This window comes from Enhydra lutris, unplaced genomic scaffold, assembly GCF_002288905.1.
Source record: "Enhydra lutris kenyoni isolate GAN:26980312 unplaced genomic scaffold, ASM228890v2 scaffoldscaffold13, whole genome shotgun sequence".
Taxonomy (NCBI): domain Eukaryota; kingdom Metazoa; phylum Chordata; class Mammalia; order Carnivora; family Mustelidae; genus Enhydra; species Enhydra lutris.
In genome coordinates this window covers 41,449,902-41,468,920 of record NW_019154097.1, presented here as the reverse complement: position 1 = coordinate 41,468,920, position 19,019 = coordinate 41,449,902, and the positions used below count along the sequence as shown (strand labels likewise).

Below are 19,019 nucleotides of genomic sequence, written 5' to 3'. Positions count from 1 at the left end.
GATATTAACAATTATAAGTATATACATACTTAATAAAAGAGCACCAAAATACATGAAACAAAAATTTATAAGCGAAAAGAAAAATACAGTTCCATATTAATAATTATAAAATTCAAAAACCTTATTTTTAAATAACAGAACTGGGCAGAAGATCAAAAAAGGAATAGTGCATTTGAACAATATGATAATCCAATAATACCCATGACAAATACAAAACAAAACACCCCCCCCAAAAAAATACACATTTTTTTCAATTGTACATAGAACATTTTCTAGGATGCACCCTATGTTAGGCCATAAAACAAGTGTCAATAAATTCTCAAAGACTGAAATCATGCAAAATATTTTCTTCAACCACAATGGAATAAAAGCAGAAATAAAGAACAGAAAGAAAACTGAAAAACCAACAGATAAGTGGAAATTAAGCAACAGTTGTTTTTTTTTTTTTAATTTATTCAACAGAGATCACAAGTAGGCAGAGAGGCAGGCAGAGAGAGAGAGGAAGGGAAGCAGGCTCCCCACTGAGCAGAGAGCCCGATGTGGGGCTCGATCCCAGAACCCTGGGATCATGACCTGAGCTGAAGGCAGAGGCTTTAACCCACTGAGCCACTCAGATGCCCCAAGCAACAGTTTTAAACAACCAGAGAATCACAGGGAAATTACAAAATACTACAGATGAACAGAATTTTGCTAAAACAGTGCTCAGAGAGAAATCTGTACTTGTAAACACTCACATGAAAAAAAATCAATAACCTACCTACACACCATAAATACTAGTAAATGAGAAGGAAACTAGGCTCAAGGCAGCAAAAGGAAGGATATAACAAAAATCATAATAGAAACAAAAGAAACTTGAGAACAGAAAAACATAAGAGAAAAATAACGAACCCAAAAGCTGGTTCTTGCAAAGATCAACACCAATAAACATCTACCTAGATTGAGCAAAAAAAAAAAAAAAAAAAGACTCAAATCAGTAAACTCAAAAATGAAACAGTACACCATTACCAATCTTACAGAAATAAAGGATCATGATAATACTATAAACAACTATATGCCAACAAATTAGATAAACTAGATGAAATGAACAAATTCCTAGAAACATACAAATTCCCAAACTGACTCAAGTAGAAAAGGAAAATCTTAACCAAATTATGACAAGTAATTGAATCAGTATTCAAAAACCTCTCTACAAAGAAAAGTCCCAAAACAGGTTTCACTGGTGAATTCCTCTAATCATTTTAAGAATCAATACCAATTCTTCCCAAACTTCCAAAAACGTAAGAGAAGGGAACACTTCCTAACTCGTTCTATAAGATTAGCAATATCCTAATGCCAAAGCCAGATAAATCCATCCTACGATAAATTTATTTCTCACAAAGGTGTGAGTTTGTAATTCTGAAGTCCTTCACATGCATATAACTAAGGTTGAAGTTACTAAGTTGTAGATGATGAGGGCCAGGCTGGGTTCCTGACTGTCCAAGAAAAAAGTTACAAAAAAGCACAAAAGGAATAATAGAATGAACTCTATGATGCTGATGGGAGTTGAAGATACTAGTAAAAACTCTTAGTTGTGTATTTTAATATACACTGAGAGATACAAATACATTTTCTACTTCTCTTTGCTGAGAGGCCCTGGAAGCACTAATACCCCAATATAAAGGAGCGTATCAAGCATCCAAATTTCGGAATCTAAGTATCATTCTTCAGTAAGAGGAACTAGAGTTCCTTAGAAAAGTGGCTGACCCCAAGGCTGGGCAGGAAAAACACAAGCTGGACCTGGAACCTCTTCTGGAATCAGATAATACACAAGTGTTTGTTGTAAATGCAAGAAAAGACACAGAAGCCAACCCAACAGAGCTACTAATGGCCAAAGCTAGAAAAATATGAGCAATGAAGTAAATAACAGTATTGGATTTTCTTGAGTCCAAACTAATATAATAATAAATTTTAAAATGAGGGAGAAATGAGTCTTCCTTAAAGAAGCAGTCCAATTATTAAATGTAAAAAAAATAATCAGTGGAACACCAAAGTAATAATTTGTAATAATCCACCAATGAATGAAAAATTTAGTGGGCAAATGCTTAAAGAGAAACAGCATATTTGCATAGACTCAAAGTATCTTCCCAAATATTTATTAATTACACAAAGGGGGAAAACGTTAAGGTGTAACTTTACACTTGAAAGCCTAGGGGCGCCTGGGTGGCTCAGTGGGTTAAAGCCTCTGCCTTCAGCTCAGGTCGTGATTCCAGGGTCCTGGGATCGAACCCTGCATCGGGCTCCAGAGAGCCTGCTTCCATTCTCTCTCTCTCTGCCTGCCTCTCTGCCTACTTGTGATCTCTCCCTGTCAAATAAATAAATAAAATATTAAAAAAAAAAAAAAAGCAAGCCTTGCAGACACCCTCTTAATCCAATGATAAAAGCTAACACCACCGGAATAGGACAGAATGTTATCATGTATCCCTTGAATAGGACCAGCTGAGAAGGTCATATCACTCCTATGGTAGTTTTCCCAAAATCCATAACTTCACTCTAACCACGAGAAAACATTAGACAAGATTTGTGACCAGCAGTCTTCCAAGGTGTTGAGGTTATGAAAAACAAGGACGGACTGAAGAACGGTGACAGGCGACAGAAAACCAAAGAGGTCTAACGACTATACGTGATGAGGGACCCCAAACTGCATCCTGAAAGAGGAAGGGTGTTAGTGGGAAAACTAATGAAACTCAAAGTTTCTAGTTTAATTAGTAGCACTGCACCAATGTTAATTTCTTTTCATTATTCTTGATAATTGTTTTGATAACTGTTCCATAGTTAATGTTAATGTCCATAGTTAATGTTCCCTAATTAACATTAGGGAAAGTTAGGTGAAAAATATACAGAAACTCTACTATCTTTGTAAGTCTTCTGTATATCCAGAATTATTTCAAAACAAAAAGTTTATGCCTGTTAAGACTTTAATGACAGAGCAAGAGTCTTATATTTTAAGAAATAAAAACAGGATAAAAAACAGAAAGTAGAGAATGATTTCAACCATGTTTTTGAAAACATAAGAAGACTCAGTGGTGGGGGGGGGGGGTAAAAGAGAAAGAAAGCAAATGCTCCAAGGCATTAACAGTGATTTGTCTGGATTCTGGAATTACAGAGAGTTGTTTCTCTTTATATTTTATACCTTATAGTATTTTCTAAAAGTTTCTATAGTAAGCATGGATAACTTTTATGATCAATGATATAAAACCATTTTTAAAAAAAGAATTACAGCTCTTGTACCAATACGATAAATTTAAAAAAGAATTATAGCTCATGTGATAAATGAAGAAATGGCATAGACTGGCAAGTATTAAATCATTTTGTTTGCTAAAGGGTGAAATATTAAGAATGTAAAACGAGGGCGCCTGGGTGGCTCAGTGGGTTAAAGCCTCTGCCTTCAGCTCAGGTCATGATCCCAGAGTCCTGGGATCGAGCCCTGCATCAGGCTCTCTGCTCAGCAGGGAGCCTGCTTCCCTTCCTCTCTGTCTGCCTCTCTGCCTACTTGTGATCTCTGTCTGTCAAATAAATAAAACCTTTAAAAAAAAAAAAAAGAAAGAATGTAAAACAGAATTCAGCATACAAGTGGATACAGTGAATTAGAGAAAGAAGAGCTTTTCAGCCTAAGCCACTGGACAGCTAATGGTGCCATAACAAAACCAGAGAAGGAGGGTCACAGACAGCATAATAAATTCCACTGTGGAAGGACCTGGGGATCAGCGGAAAGAAAATATCCAACAGGCAACTGCAAACAGAGAATGAAACTCGGAAGGGAGACTAGGGCCAGAGACAAAGAATACAAAAGTGACTTGGTCAGTTAAGCGTCCAACTCTTGATTTTGGCTCAAGATCCCAGGGCTGTGAGACAGAGCCCTGCAGCCAGCTCTGCGCTGGGTGTGGAGCCTGTTTAAGATTCTCACTCGTCCAGGGCGCCTGGGTGGCTCAGTGGGTTAAGCCTCTGCCTTCGGCTCAGGTCATGATCCCAGGGTCCTGGAATCGAGTCCCACATCGGGCTCTCTGCTCAGCGGGGAGCCTGCTTCCTCCTCTCTCTCTGCCGCCTCTCTGACTACTTTGTAATCTCTATCAAATAAATAAATAAAATCTTTAAAAAAAAAAAAGATTCTCGCTCATTCTGTCTCTCCCCGTCTCTCCTCCCCCCACCCCGCCGACCCTGCACCCAGCTTGCAAGTTCTCTCTCTTAAAAAAACAAAACAAAACAAAAAACAAGAATATAAAGGTGTCAATCTACAGGTATTTAATGAACACATAGAGACGGTTCACTTCTCCTACCACTATAATGCAGAGCAATAAAAGAAAGCCAAGGACGAAATCAGAGAGAATTAGTCAGGCAGAGAATGAGCCAAAGAGCTAAAGAGGAAATTAAAAAGTAACTGACAAAGGACTGGGAGAAAATACTAAAGAGACTGGTGTGTCTGATAAGGGGTTAATACCCAAAATATATAAAGAATTCATACAACTCAACACCAGGAAGCAACTAATCTGATTTAAAATGGGCAAAGAACCTAAACAGACACTTTTCAGACGAAGACATCCAGATGGCCAACAGGCACACGAAAAGACGCTCAGCACCACCAGTCGTGAAGGAAATGCGCACCAAAACCACATGAGCTATCACCTAACACCTGTCAGAACAGAACAAAATAGACAAGAAATAACAAGTGTTGGCAAGGGTATGGAAAAAAGAACCCCTTGTGCACCGCTGATGGGAATTTAAGTTGGTACAGTCACAGTGGAAAACAGTATGGAGGTTACCCGAAAAATTATAAATAGAATTACCATATGATCCAATAATTCCATTCCTGGGCATTTATTTACACAAAGAAAACAAAAAGATGTATGTATGGCTGTTTACTGCAGCATTATAGTAACCGTGATATGGAAGCAGCCCAAGTGTCCCCTAATAGATGAACGGATAAAGAAGACGTGGTACAATGGAAGACGTGTGCAATGGACTATTACTCAGACACAAAAATAATGAGTCACTACCGTATGTGACTATCTGGTTGGACATAGAGGGTATTACGCTACATGAAATAAGGCAGACAGACACAGACAAATGTACCATATGATTCCACTTACATTTGTAATCTAAAAACAAATGAATAAACAAAGAAACAAAGAGAATCAGAACTATAAATACAGAGAAATGATGGTGACCAGAAGGGGACAGGGATGGGAGATGGGCAAAATGCGTGAGAGCGGGGTGAGAGATACAGGCTTCCAGTTACTGAATAAATACGTCATAAGAATAAAAGGTAGAGAATAGGGGATACAGTCCAGTGTACTGTCACAGTGTTGTATGGTAACAGATGAGAGCTGCCGTCATGGTGAGCACAGCGTAGGGCATAAACTTGTTGAATCACTACGCTGCACATCTGAAACTATCATGTATGTCAACTATATTCAAATTTTGAAAATTTTTAAAAATAATTAACAAATCAAAATCTATGGAATGTAGATGAAGAAGTACTTAGATGAAAATTTTTGATTAAAGACTTATAGAAGACTAATATTAATGAGTTAACAATCTAAGTTATAAAAAAAAGAAGAGGGGTCAAAAAAAATAGTAGTAGATTACTGAACAAGAAAACAAAGACATAATGTAGAGGATTCAGGAAAGACAAAAAGTGGCAAACCCTTGATAAAACTAATCAAGGAAAAACAACCAAATGCATGAATGTATTAGGAATGAAGAGGGGGGTTAATTATAGAAACAGCAGAGCTTTAAGTAAATTTGTGTGCAATGCTGAACAGAAATTGATTATTACAGATGGTTACATATTTGGTCACCACAGCCATTCATTTTTACTTACCGCCAACAGAAGACACATTTATTTGCACAAGCCAAGCTTGGGGTAGTTTCCATGCAACGATGGCTTTCAATGCCATAGAATGTATGTTTATAGCAACCTCCTCTCCCTCGGAGCATCGACTGTGAAAGTGAAAAAACAAATGATAATCTGGATAAAATCCTCAAGGCAAGGAAACAGAACACCAAGTACATCATATTTAAGAAAAAATGTGCATTTCATAACCATAAATACCCCTACTGGTATTGGCATGATGCAGAAAATTAACATCATAGTGTTTTGATGGTGCTTTGGGTTTTGATGGTCCTTTAAGTTTTCTGAAACCCAGTGAAATAAACCTATGATTCATTAACTCTGAAAGATCTATAGAGAAGGCCACTGATGCTTGCACGTTCAAATCCATTCAACTGCCTCAAATAATATTAGTCCAATAATACAGAAAACCAAGGGATAGGTACGATAGGCTCCAAGAAGAGGGCCGCAGCACTCATATGAAAGGGTATCTCTGCTTTGAGTAAGGGAGGGTGGATAAGGGAATGCATCCTGAAGTATATTCTGTGTCAACTGAAGGGCAGAACTTGAACATACTGAGGCTGTTAAGGGGACAAGCAGCATGAACGTAAAAGACATATTTTTCCCAAAAAGGACACTATTTAATATATGAGTTGTAAAACCACGGTGAGTGTAGTAAGAATGAAAAGTTGAAGAAATAGTGCAGATCAACTTAGGGTTAGAATCACGAGATATTACCAAGCTTTCTGAGGTCTCATCAGAAAGATCCATCTAGAAATTCTGCAAGACAGGCTGGATATCAGTAAGAGCGAAATCTGGGGGGGAAGCTATGCAAATAAGGTTATGGTGACTTGGCTCCTATTAGTGGAGAAAAGAGGAAGGGTGCTAAGGAGGTATGCTCAAAGGCACTTCCCACTGGAGGGTCAAAACAGAGCTACCCAAGGTAACTCTGATGTTGACTCATCTCAGCTGCGACTGAAGTGCGACTGAATTAACAACAGAAACAAACAAGGAGATGCAAGGAGCCCGAGTGTGTGTGTGTGTGCGCGTGTGTGTGTGTGCGCGCGCGCATGTGTGTGATATATATATACCAGTGTGCTAATATTATAATCCTATCCACAATGAAAGAAAATTACCAAAAAATCTACCAGCTTGATTACTATGTTGGTTGATCACAAAGTCTTATTTTTTGCCCTGATAAAAAAGGATCCCTTGTCCATCTCACTTGGTACTTGCATAACGAAAAGTAAGAAAAAATACTGTTCAAGGTAATGACAAATTCTCTTTCAACTTCCCAGTAAAATATCCAAAAGGCAAACAAAACATTCAAATCTTGCAAACAGCACCGGAAACTAAAAATAAAAGCCTTCCAAATGCCAAAGTCTGAGGGAAACCAGCACTAAAGGAGAAACGAAGTTGAGGACCTGAAGATTCCATTATTTACAGAGAAGGTAATGAACCTCAAGGACGGGTGTTGAATGTACAAGAATGAGTAAGACCGAGCCCCCAACCATGATCCAGTATGAGGAAATGTCAAGTAAAGAGGCAAAATGGGGGGCGCCTGGGTGGCTCAGTGTGTTAAAGCCTCTGCCTTCGGCTCAGGTCATGATCCCGAGGTCCTGGGATCGAGCCCCGCATCGGGCTCTCTGCTCATCGGGGAGCCTGCTTCCTCCTCTCTCTGTGCCTGCCTCTCTGCCTACTTGGGATCTCTGTCAGTCAAATAAATAAAATCTTTAAAAAAGGGGGGGGGCAAAATGGGTAATGCTATTGCAATAGGGCATTTGAATCGATCAAGAGTGTCCTGCAAGCAACAGAAACTGACTGTGGCTGAAAAGAAAAGGGATTTATTAAAAGGACCCCACAGCTCCCAGAATCTTTAGAAAGGCAGAAGTACGGCCGGCCGGCAGCAGGATCAGCCCTCACTCCCTCAGACGCCATCACGCTCGGGACACACCACCGGCACCGGCCCTGCAAAGCAGAGGATACTGCCATGAGCCCAAGCATGAGGTGTCCGTGACCCAGGTCCTTGTCCTCACGCACCTCACACTCCCAGTCTCAGGCGAAGGCAAGCACCACCCTACATGATACCGTTACACCCACCGCCAGCCCGAGATACCAGGCAACAGTGTCTCTCCTCCTCAGCTTCTGAAGCAGGCAGTGGGTCCTTGCGCTCAACAAAGCTAATGTCACAGGAATTCCCCAAACACGAAAAGGCCCAGGGCCCAGATGCTGGGCAAGCAGAGAAAAGCCAAGTGTCCACCAGGCGTTCGCGGAGGCCACGAGATGGACGCCAAGCCAGCTGGCCTTGCAGGAGCAGAGGGAACTTCCCAGAGGGTGCTGTGCACACTGAATACCGGAGGGCTAAAAGGATAAAGGGACAGAGGCGCACGAGAAGAAGGATGGCGCGCTGTTTTTTCAGGCGCCTGGGGGGTTCCGTGGGTTGAGCCTCTGCCTTCGGCTTGGGTCATGGTCTCAGGGTCCTGGGTCCGAGCCCCGCATCAGGCTCCCTGCTCGGCGGGGAGCCTGCTTCCTCCTCTCTCTCTGCTTCTCTGCCTACTTGTGATCTCTGTCAAATGAATAAATAAAATCTTTTAAAAATAAAATAACTATTTTTTCTGTAAGTTTTATAGCTTTAGTTTAGTTCATGATCCATTTTCAGTTAATTTTTATGTAAGATGTGAAGTTTATTTTTTCAAAGATTTTATTTTTATTTATTTGACAGAGAGAGAGAGAGAGAGGGAGGGAGGGAAGGAGAGCACAAGCAGGGGGAGGAACAAAGGGAGAGGGAGAAGCAAGCTCCCGCTGAGCAGCCATCACACTAAGATTTAATATCAAGGTGTAGGATTCCTCCCACTTTATTTCTCTTCCTCGACACTGTTAAAGCTATTTTAGGGCCAGGACCATTCCCTGCAAATCTGAGAGTAGGTCTGTCTATTTCTACAGAACCCTCACCGGGATTCTAGCAGGAACTGCATGGAACGTGTAGATCGGTCTGGGGAAAGCGACAGTCTTCCGTACTGTGTCTTCTAACCTACCAACATTTACTGAGATTCCCATTTAGATTCCCATTCACATGTCCACGAGTTCAGATTTTCATCGATTTCTGCTTCGCTCTCCTTCCGCATTTCCGGCGTAAGCACTCGCCACTGTAAACCTCCCTCGGACCCCTGCCTGACTCACCTCCCACATCTGGTTTCTCGGTACTGTCATCCGCTTGTACGGATTTTTCCGTTTCCTTTGCAAGTTCTTCTGTGGCCCAGGGCTTTCAGAAATGCACTGTTCAATTTCCATACAGAGATTTTCTTTTGTTTCTATTATTCATTTCTAGCTTGATTCCATTACGGTCAGAGAACAACCTAATGATTTCAATTCTTGTAAATCCACTGAGATTTGTTCTTTGGCCGAGGACACGGTCTGTCTTGGCCGGTGCTCCACAGGCACTCGAAAATGTGTATATTCTGCTGTTGCTGGGTAAGATGCTCTTTATCTGTCAACCAGATCCTATTAGTTACTAGTGTTGCTGAGATTTTCTCTGTCCTTGTGATTTTCAGTCAAGAGGTTCCAGGAGATGCTGAAAGGGGTTTCAAAGTCCCCAACTACAGGGGCACCTGGGTGGCTCAGCCAGTAAGAATCTGACTCTTGGATCAAGCTCAGGTCATGATCTCGGGGTCGTCAGGCTCTGCACTCAGCAGGGAGGCTCTCCCTCTGCCCCTCCCCCCGCTCACATGGGTGCTCTTTAATAAAAGGTCCCCAGCTGTAACTGTGAATTTTTATTTTTTTAAGGTTTTTCCATTCAACTACATCAGCTCTAAGCCTCCAGTGTCTGATGTAACCTCATTTAGTGTGGATTATCCTTTTATTATTATGAAACGTCATTCTCCGACTCTAGTATGTTTCCTGGCTCGGTGGTCTGCTTAATCTGACTTGATAGAGGCAATCCTGCTCTCTGGGTTACGGGTGGCGTGCTATGAATCTTTCTATCATTTTACTCAGCCTGCCTGCGTCACTGGGTTTGAAGTGAGTTTCTTGTCAATGTATTCTGGGGTCCTATGTTGTTGTTTTGTTTGTTTGTTTGTTTGTTTTTTAAGATTTTATTCATTTATTTGACAGACAGAGATCACAAGTAGACAGAGAGGCAGGCAGAGAGAGAGGGGGAAGCAGGCTCCCCACTGAGCAGAGAGCCCGATGCGGGGCTCAATCCCAGGACCCTGAGATCATGACCTGAGCCAAAGGCAGAGGCTTAACCCACTAAGACCCCCCTGCGCCCCAGGGGTCCTATGTCTTGTACCTGCTCCGCCGGTTCATGTATTTAGAATATTTACATTTGAGGCGTGCCTGGGTGGCTCAGTGGGTTAAAGCCTCTGCCTTCAGCTCAGGTCATGATCTCAGGCTCCTGGGATCGAGCCCAAGTGGGCTCCCTGCTCAGCGGGAGGGAAGCCTGCTTCTCCATCTCGTCCTGCCGCTCCCCCTGTTTGTGCATTCTCTCTCTCAAATAAATAAATAAATAAATAAATAAATAAATAAAAGCTTCAGAATGTTTACATTTGAAGCAATCACTAATTTATTAGTCCTCAGGTCTGGTATTTTGTTATTTGTTTCCTGCTTGTGTCCTTTTTGTTCTCATACCCATTACTCTTTTCTTGATTTCCTGCAGGTTACCTAACACTTTTAGTATTCCATCTTAATTTATCTTGGGGTTTTTTTCTTTTAGTGTATCCCTTTGTCAACTCTTGTCAGAGTTGCTGGCTGTTCTTTGCATAGTTTTGTAGAAGTTATTCTGAGTCTTGCATATATACAGGACTTTTGCATATACTGCGTATATCTGTGTGTGTGTGTGCGTGTACACTTACCTATATACGTGACTCTCGGAGTCGGCTGCTACTAACATTTTATACCTCATGTGAAGTGTGGAAATATCACTTCCATTCCCTTTAACTTTTCCTCTTTTAAATGAAATATCATTGCCCTGAGTATTACGTGGTACTTTAACTTGTTTCAATCATCAAATATGATTTCTAAAAATCATCAGGAAAATGATCATCTCCTGCACATACCCATATTTCTGATCTTTCCATCATTCTTCCTGACTTTGTGCTCCAATAATCCGTATCATTTCATTAGAAGAACTTCCTTTAGCCAGTTTTTAAGGGCACATTAGCAAACAACAAATTCTTTGTTCTCAATCATGTATGTCTTTATTCAATCTTCATTCTGGAAGGACAGTTTTGCCAGATACAGAATTAATGCTCATCACGTATTTTCTTTCAACATTTGAAAAATGTGTACCACTTCCCTCTGGCCTCCATGATTTCAGATGAGAAATCTGATGTCAAATAAATACTAATACATCATTTTTCTCTAACCTCTTTCAAGATCTTTTATTTTTTACTTTTCAGATCATTAATTCTAAGGTATTATGATGTGGATTACTTTAGTTTTATCCTGTTTGTGGTTTGCTCTGTTGTTCAGATCAGGTAAATTCTATCGAGCTATGCTGTTTATAGATCATACTACTGATGTGGTAAGACCCCTATCCTCTGTCATCTCCGTTCCATTAATGAGCCTCCTTAGGTGGTTTTCTGTTGCTAAATTAAGGATTAGGAAATGTGGGGTCTCAGCCTTCCTCTTTAGACAGACAGATGTAAAACATCCTACTGCCCTATCGTTCTTCCACTCCTGGAGTCCCAAACCAGTTAGCCTTCCTCTTACCATATTTCAAAGTTCTCATCTGGTGCCTCTTGTGTTTTCCTGGGTTCAGAGTTATGCATAGTAGGAAGGAAGAGGGAGAAAGGGGTTTATACCCCTTGTCCAGACCACAAATCCTCAGATAACACATTCTGAAAGGAAGTGCTCTCCCCTCTGAAAATTAGTAAATAACGAGGATGGAAAAGGAAAAGACCTGAGGGTAATACACACTTAGAATTAAATCTATGTTATAAATCTAGGGGCAGAAATTATAGATAGCCTCAGAGTTAGGAATCCATGAATTCCTGGCCTCAGGGCAAATGAGAGCCCAAGAACATAGAGCCGCAGCCCAGCAGAGCCGCACTGAATGAATGCAAGACACCATCCCCAGGCAGGCTTTATGCACATCAATCTGGGGACAGGGGTGCAGGGGGAGGAATGGAGATGGGGTGTTGGGAGACAGAACTCCATGGGTCTCTCTCTAAATTCATGCAAGCAGCACTGACTGCCTTTATTCTAGACTATCTTTTCAAAAAGGTTTGTATAGTGAATGGCCTTAGAAGATACAGTGTCTCTCTCTGGAGCCAATGATATGTGTGCTTATTGTCCAGTATAATAAGATGTCCCTCTAGGACAAAGGTCAGGCAGGATTACTGTCAACTCTAAGAGCTTCATGTTCCCTAAACGTGGGGTTCCTCTCCTATAGCACATACAGAGATGTTACTGGCCCTTCCAGAGCTGCCCCAGGGGCACCAGGGACTCCGGAACCAGAGTAAATGATGACATTCCGGCTACAGCTATTATCATCATAAACTGCCCATGCCTTCTGCCAGCATCCATGACCCTGTGGCCAGCTAACCGGCTATACACAAGTGGGTAAAATTTCAGACTCAAATTTTTGTCAAGGATGGAGAATGCAACGCAGAGGTCAACGAACGCCAGCGATGGGACAAAACCAGTCTGCTGCTGGCTTCTGCAAATACAGGACTGCTGGAATCCTGCCCCCCCCCCCGCCCCGTTGTGTACTTACTGCCCATGGCTGCTCTTCTGCGACGGCAGAGCGGAGGAGCTGCCGCACAGACAGTGCGACCCACAGAAGTTAAAAAGTCACTATCTGACCCTTTAAGAAAAAGTCTACTGACCCCTAACTCTGGTATTTCTTTCCTACTCTAGAGCAAAATAAATTCCAAATGATTAAACCTTAAAAAGTACAAACAGGAGGTGAATTCAGGGAAGACGGAGGAGGACGACCCACCAGGAATCAGTCGCCCCACCTGGACCAGCGCACTGGCAGAATCTGTCTAATGCAACTACTCGGAAACTCAAGTCAGTTGAAGGGTTCCAAGTTCCAGGAAAAGGCTTGGACAGTTCCTTTCAGCTCTTAGCACAGCAGGAGCTACCCACCCCCAGCCATGGGGCAGACAGCTACACGCGCGCTCCTGAGGCAGCTTGCACACCATTTGTGGTGGCTAGGGTAGGCAAAAAGGACCCTGTCCTGCAAAATACTGGGCACCTGTGCTGTGACTGCTAATTGTAGCTTCTGATGGCAGAGGTAAGAAAGGCATAGAGCCAGTGTTGCTGCGCTGCTCCCCATCCGGATTTTTGCAAGGCTGAAGTGACTTCCAGGAGACTGAAAGGGCCTCTACCTATTCTTATCCCCCTCCACTTTACACTGTCACCTTTCATGGAACCAGACATTAAAGACTAGAATATTCACATACAATGGAACATTCAGGGAGAAACAGAAAGTTACTCTCCATGCCCAGGGAAAGGCTCAGAAAAAGATGTAAGACATTAAATTTACACCTCAGCCTGATCCTTACAGAGAGAGCCTACAAAACTCAATAAAAAAAAACAATAATAAAAAACAGCAAACCCTGTGGGAGAATCTGATTTCTAGAGTTACCACATGACTAGATTCAAATGCCCAAGGGCATACAAAGACATCGGAAAGTATGTCCCATTGGAAAGGAAAAAAATAATTCAACAGAACCTATTCCTGAAAAATACTTTATGGCAGATATATTAGACAGGCCTTAAAAACATGGTCCTAAAGTTTCTCAAAGAACCAAGGGAAGATGTGAAAACAAAACAATGTGTGAACAATATGGAAATAGTAATAAAAAGCTAAGAAGCCTAGAGAGAAACCAAAAAGAAATTCTGGAGCTGAAACGTTTGATAATGGAAATGAAAAATTTAATAGAGGGATTCAAGGGCAGATTTGAAGGGCCAAAGAATCAGCGAACCTCAAGATAAAACAGTAGAACTTACCAAGGCTGAGGAGCAAAAAAAAAAATGAAAAATGAAGAAAAGCAAAGAGAGCTCAAAGGACCTGTGGGACACATCAAGTAGAACAACATGCACATTGTACATGTCCCAAAAGAAGGGGCAGAGAGAATATATAAAGAAACGATACGTGGACAATCCCCAAATTTGATGACAGACATGAAGGTAAACACCCAACAAGCCCAACAAACTCCAATAAGATGAACTCAAAGAGACCCACACCAAGACACATCACACTCAAGCTTTCAAAAGACAAAGAATAAACCTTGGAAGTGGCCAGAGAAAAGTGAATCATCACGTACAAGGGGTCATTCATAAAATTATGGGCAGATCGCTCGTCTGAAACTTCGGAGGTCAGAAGGCAGTGGGCCAAGATATTGACAGTGCGATAAGAAAAAAAACCGTCAACCAAGACTCCCATATCTGGCAAAACCATCCTTCAGAACGGAGGGAGAAATCAAGACATCCCCAGAGGAACACAACCTGAAGCGGCTCGTGGCCACCAGGCCTGCTCCGAAAGAGACGCTCGAGGGGTTCCCGCAGGAAGTGGAAGGGGACCACGTAGTACCTCCAAGCCATATGGAGAAGATCCCAATAAAGGTAACTATGGGGACAACTGTGAAAACTACTGTTACTGTGTCAATAGTTTGTAACTTTTGTTTTCTGCATGATTTAAGAGACTAATACATTTAAAGAAAAAAAATTATTAGTATAGAACTAGGATTTTGCAACTATGATTTGTAATTCCAAATCTTGTTCCCTACATAATTTAGGAGATAACTGCATTAAAGGAATTACTAGTTTATGTTTTTCTGCTCACAAGGTATAAAGATGTAGTTCCATGCCATCAATTAACTGAAAGGGGTGGGGACCGAGCTGTAAAGGTGGAATTTTTGTATGTTACTGAAGTTAAGCTGCGGTAACTTTAAAATAAAACGTTACATCAATGTTAAATGTAATCCCCATGGTAACCACAAAAAAAGTAGCTATACAATATACACAGAAGGAAACTAAGAAGGAATTTATACATTTCATTACTAAAATCAACTAAAAAAGACAAAAATGTAGGGAATGAGGGACAAGAAAGCAATAGGGGATATAGGGGAAAAAAGTATAATGACAGAAGTAAGCCCCTCCTTACCAGTAATTACTTTAAATTGAAATGGATTAAACTCTTTAATCAAAAGACAGACCTTGGCAGAATGGATAAAAAGACATGATCCAACTCTATGTTGTCTACAAGAGACTCACTTTACCTCCAAAGACATAGGTAGGTTGAAAGATAAAGGTCGGGAAGATATTCCATGCAAACAGTAATCAAAAGAGAGCAGGAATGGCTATACTATTAGCAGACAAAATAGATTTTGGTTACAAGGGACAAAAGACAAATAAAATCAAAAAAGATTACAAGGGACAAAAGACATTATATATTAATAAAAGGTTCAAAATAGCAAGAATATATAATAATTATAAACATTTACACACCAAATGACCTATCTTCAAAATATATGAAGCAGAAATGAGGGGAGAAATAGCTCTACAATACAGTTGGAGACTTTAATATCCCACCACTCACAATGAAAAGAACCACAAGAGAGAAGACAAGGAAGGAAACAGGACTTCACGCAGCAGACCAACTAGATCTAAGACATATATGTAGAACACTCCAGCCAAAAGCAATAGCATACACAATCTTCTCAAATGCACACAGGATATTTCTAGGATAGATTGCAAATTAGGCTAAAAATTAAGTTGAATGGATTTTAAGAGACAGAGATCATACAAAGTATCTTCTCTGACCACAATGGGAGGAAGTTAGAAATCAGTATATAAAAAAAAATTGGGGGGGGCGCCTGGGTAGCTCAGTGGTTAAAACCTCTGCCTTCGGCTCAGGTCATGATCCCAGAGTCCTGGGATCAAGCCCCGCATCAGGCTCTCTGCTCAGCAGGGAGCCTGCTTCCTCCTTTCTCTCTCTCTGCCTGCCTCTCTGCCTACTTGTGATCTCTGTCTGTCAAATAAATAAATAAAACCTTAAAAAAAAAATTGGGAAGTTCACGAAATTGTGGAAATTAAACCACACACTTTTAAACAATCAGTGCATCAAAGAAGAAATCACAAGAGAAGTTAGAAAATACTCAGAGATTAATGAAAATGAAAAAACACACACACACAAAAAAAAACAAAATTTAGCAGTGCTGAGGAGGAAATTTATAGCTACAAATGCTTATATTACAAAGAAAGAAAGAGAATTCAAATAAACAAGCTAACTCTACAACTTAAGCAATTAGAAAAAGAATAAACAAATCCAAAGCTAGCAGAGGGAAATGAAATAATGAAGATGAGATCAATAAAACAGACAATAGGAAAACAAGAGAGAAAAATGAAACAAAAAGTTGGTTCTTCAAAAAGATCATCAAAAATCAACAAACCATTAGCTAGATAGGACTAAAAAAAGATAGAAGACTCAAATTACTAAAATCAGAAATGGAGTGGGGACATTACCACCGATTTTACAAAAATAAAATAGATCTGAGTACTATGAACCAATGCACCCTGGGAAACTGGAGACGCTCGTTGAAATGGACACAACATCTACCAGGAAGTCACAAAGAAACAGAAAGCTTGAACAGACCGATCACCAGGAAGGAGACTGAGTCAGTAAACACCAATGTCCCAGCAATGACAAGCCTCATACCTGATTCCTTTACTGGATGAATTCTAGCAAATATTTAAAGAAGAACTAATACCAATCAAAAATGGGCAAAGGACCTGAATAGACGTTTCTCCAAAGAAAGTATACAGATGTCCAATAAGCAATGAAAAGATGCCTGACCACACTAACAGGCAGTGAAACGCAAACCGGAACCACAGCGAGACACACCCATTGGGATGGCTACTCTCAAAGAACAAAAACAAAACAAGTGTTGGTGAGGACACGGCAAAACTGGAACCCTGTGTACTGTTGGTGGGAATGAAAGATGGTACAGCTCCAGTTTAAAATGATATGACCGTTCCTCAAAAAATTAAAACTAGAATTACCATAAACCCAGAAATTCCACTTTGGGGTCTGTACCCAAAAGAATGGAAAACAGGCTCTCAAAGGGCTATCTGTACACCTCCCTTCATAGTAGCATTATTCACGACAGCTAAAATATGGAAGGAACCCAAGTGTTGATCAACAGATAAATGGATAGCAGCACCTGGGTGGCTCAGTTGTTAAGTGTGTGCCTTCGGCTCAGGTCATGACCCCAGGGTCCTGGGATCTAGTCCCGGATCAGGCTCCCTGCTTTGCGGGAAGCCTGCTTCTCCCTTTCCCACTCACCCTGCTTACTGGCATTCTCTCTCTGTCAAATAAATAAATAAAACCTCTAAAACAAAACAAATGAACAGCTAAAGAAAAATGTGGTATATATGTACAGTGGAATATTATTCAGCCTTAAAAAGGAAATTCTGACACATGCGACATGATGAACCTTGAGGGCATTATGCTAAGTGAAATAAGCCAGTCACTAAAAGATCTGCACTCTATGATTTCACTTATATGAGATACTCAGAGAAGTTGAAATCATAGAGACAGAAAGTATAATTTAGGTAGTTACTAGGAGCTGTAGGGAGGACAGAATGGGGAGTTATTGTTTAAAAGGTACAAAGTTTCAGTTTTGCAAGATCAAGAGTTATGGGAATGGATGGTAGTGACAGCTGCATTAGGAAAAAGTATTTAATATGACTGAACTGTTTTAACATGATGAGGATGGCAAACTTTGCTTAACAGAATTTTTAAAATTAGCTTTAAAAAGTAGTATAAAGAAAGAAGTGATTATTTTCTAAATCTCTGGGTGAGAAAGAATTGCATAAGTTAAAAAAAGAAGAAGAAGAAGAGGGGAGAAGCAAGATAGCAGAGGAGGAGGAGACCTAAATTTCGTCTGGTCCCAGGAGTTCAGCTAGACACTTCTCAAACCATTCTGAACACCTATGACCTCAACAGAAGAGTGAACAGAAGAACAGCAGCAATTCTATGCATAGAAAAGAAACCACTTTCTGGAAGGTATAGGACACGTGAAGTGAACCCGAGGCAGTACCTGAGAAGACAGACCACTGGGGGAGGGAGCCTCTGTCAGCCGGCCCCCAGCACACGGAAGAGCAGCAGGGCACAAAATCAGAACTTTTAGAAGTTCGGCTGAGGGACATCGCTCCTGTGGTTAAGCAGGGGGTGGAATCCTCGCTGGGACGAGTGTGGTCTCAGGACCCTTGGGGTCACGGAATGACCAGGTGTCTGAGTGTGGCGGAGCTCCCAAGTATCAGAGCAGGGAAGCGGCTGCAGAGACAGAACCCTGGAGGGGGCTCTCAGGTAGGGCCGCCATAAACCATGTTTCCCTGTACAGTTGGGCCACTGCTCTTTGAGCAGGGACCCCGCAAGGGGCAGATCCAGGGAGGCCCCCGCCCCCACCAGGAAGAGCAGCACAGGGGCACACTGCAGCATCTGCCGGGTTTGGAGACTCCAAACTGGCCCGTGCGCCCAAGACAGAAATGCTCGGTCACAGGCCAGGTGAGCTCAGAGAGCGGCCAGAGACCAGGGAGATGGGGGGACTGACTGCTTTTCTCTGAGGAGGCATCGAGGAGGGGGACCCAGAGTTCTCAGCTCCTCTGGAGCGGATTGGGAGGCTGCATCTCCATTCTCCTCCTCCAAAGTTGCAGGGAAAGCATTCAGAGAACAAAAGCTACAAGAGCAAACCAGAGCAGATGAGGCCGGTGCAATTCCACCTCGGGCAAAGTCACTTGAGAATCACTGCAACAGGTCCCTCCCCGAGAAGATCAGCAAAAACATCCAGCCAAGACCAAGTTTACCAATCAATGAGAACTGCAAAATTCCAGTGCTGGGGGAATACAGCACAGAGAATTATGACTTTTTTCCCCCCATGATTCCAAGTTAAATTTGCTTAATTTTCTTTTTCTTTTTCTATTTTTTAAAATTGTTCCTCTTTCCTACTTTAACCATCTTATCAATACCTTTTTTGTCTTTTTATTTATCCATTTAAGAGCGAGAGACTGAGAGAGAGCACAAGAGGGGAGATGGTCAGAGGGAGAAGAAGACTCCCCGTGGAGCTGGGATCCTGATGTGGGACTTGATCCTGGGACTCCGGGATCATGACCTGAGCCGAATGCAGTCACTTAACCAAATGAG

The 19,019-nt window shown here is 41.5% G+C and overlaps 1 protein-coding gene across 1 annotated transcript in view; it reads right to left on the bottom strand.

Moving 5' to 3' along the window:
* Positions 1 to 19,019, bottom strand: part of LOC111146247 (S-adenosyl-L-methionine-dependent tRNA 4-demethylwyosine synthase-like) — a 204,297-nt gene that overhangs the window by 120,405 nt on the left and 64,873 nt on the right. The window contains exon 10 of the mRNA XM_022501708.1: positions 5,858 to 5,976. Within this exon, the coding sequence (XP_022357416.1) occupies positions 5,858 to 5,976 (119 nt within the window). The remainder of the gene's footprint in view (positions 1 to 5,857; positions 5,977 to 19,019) is intronic.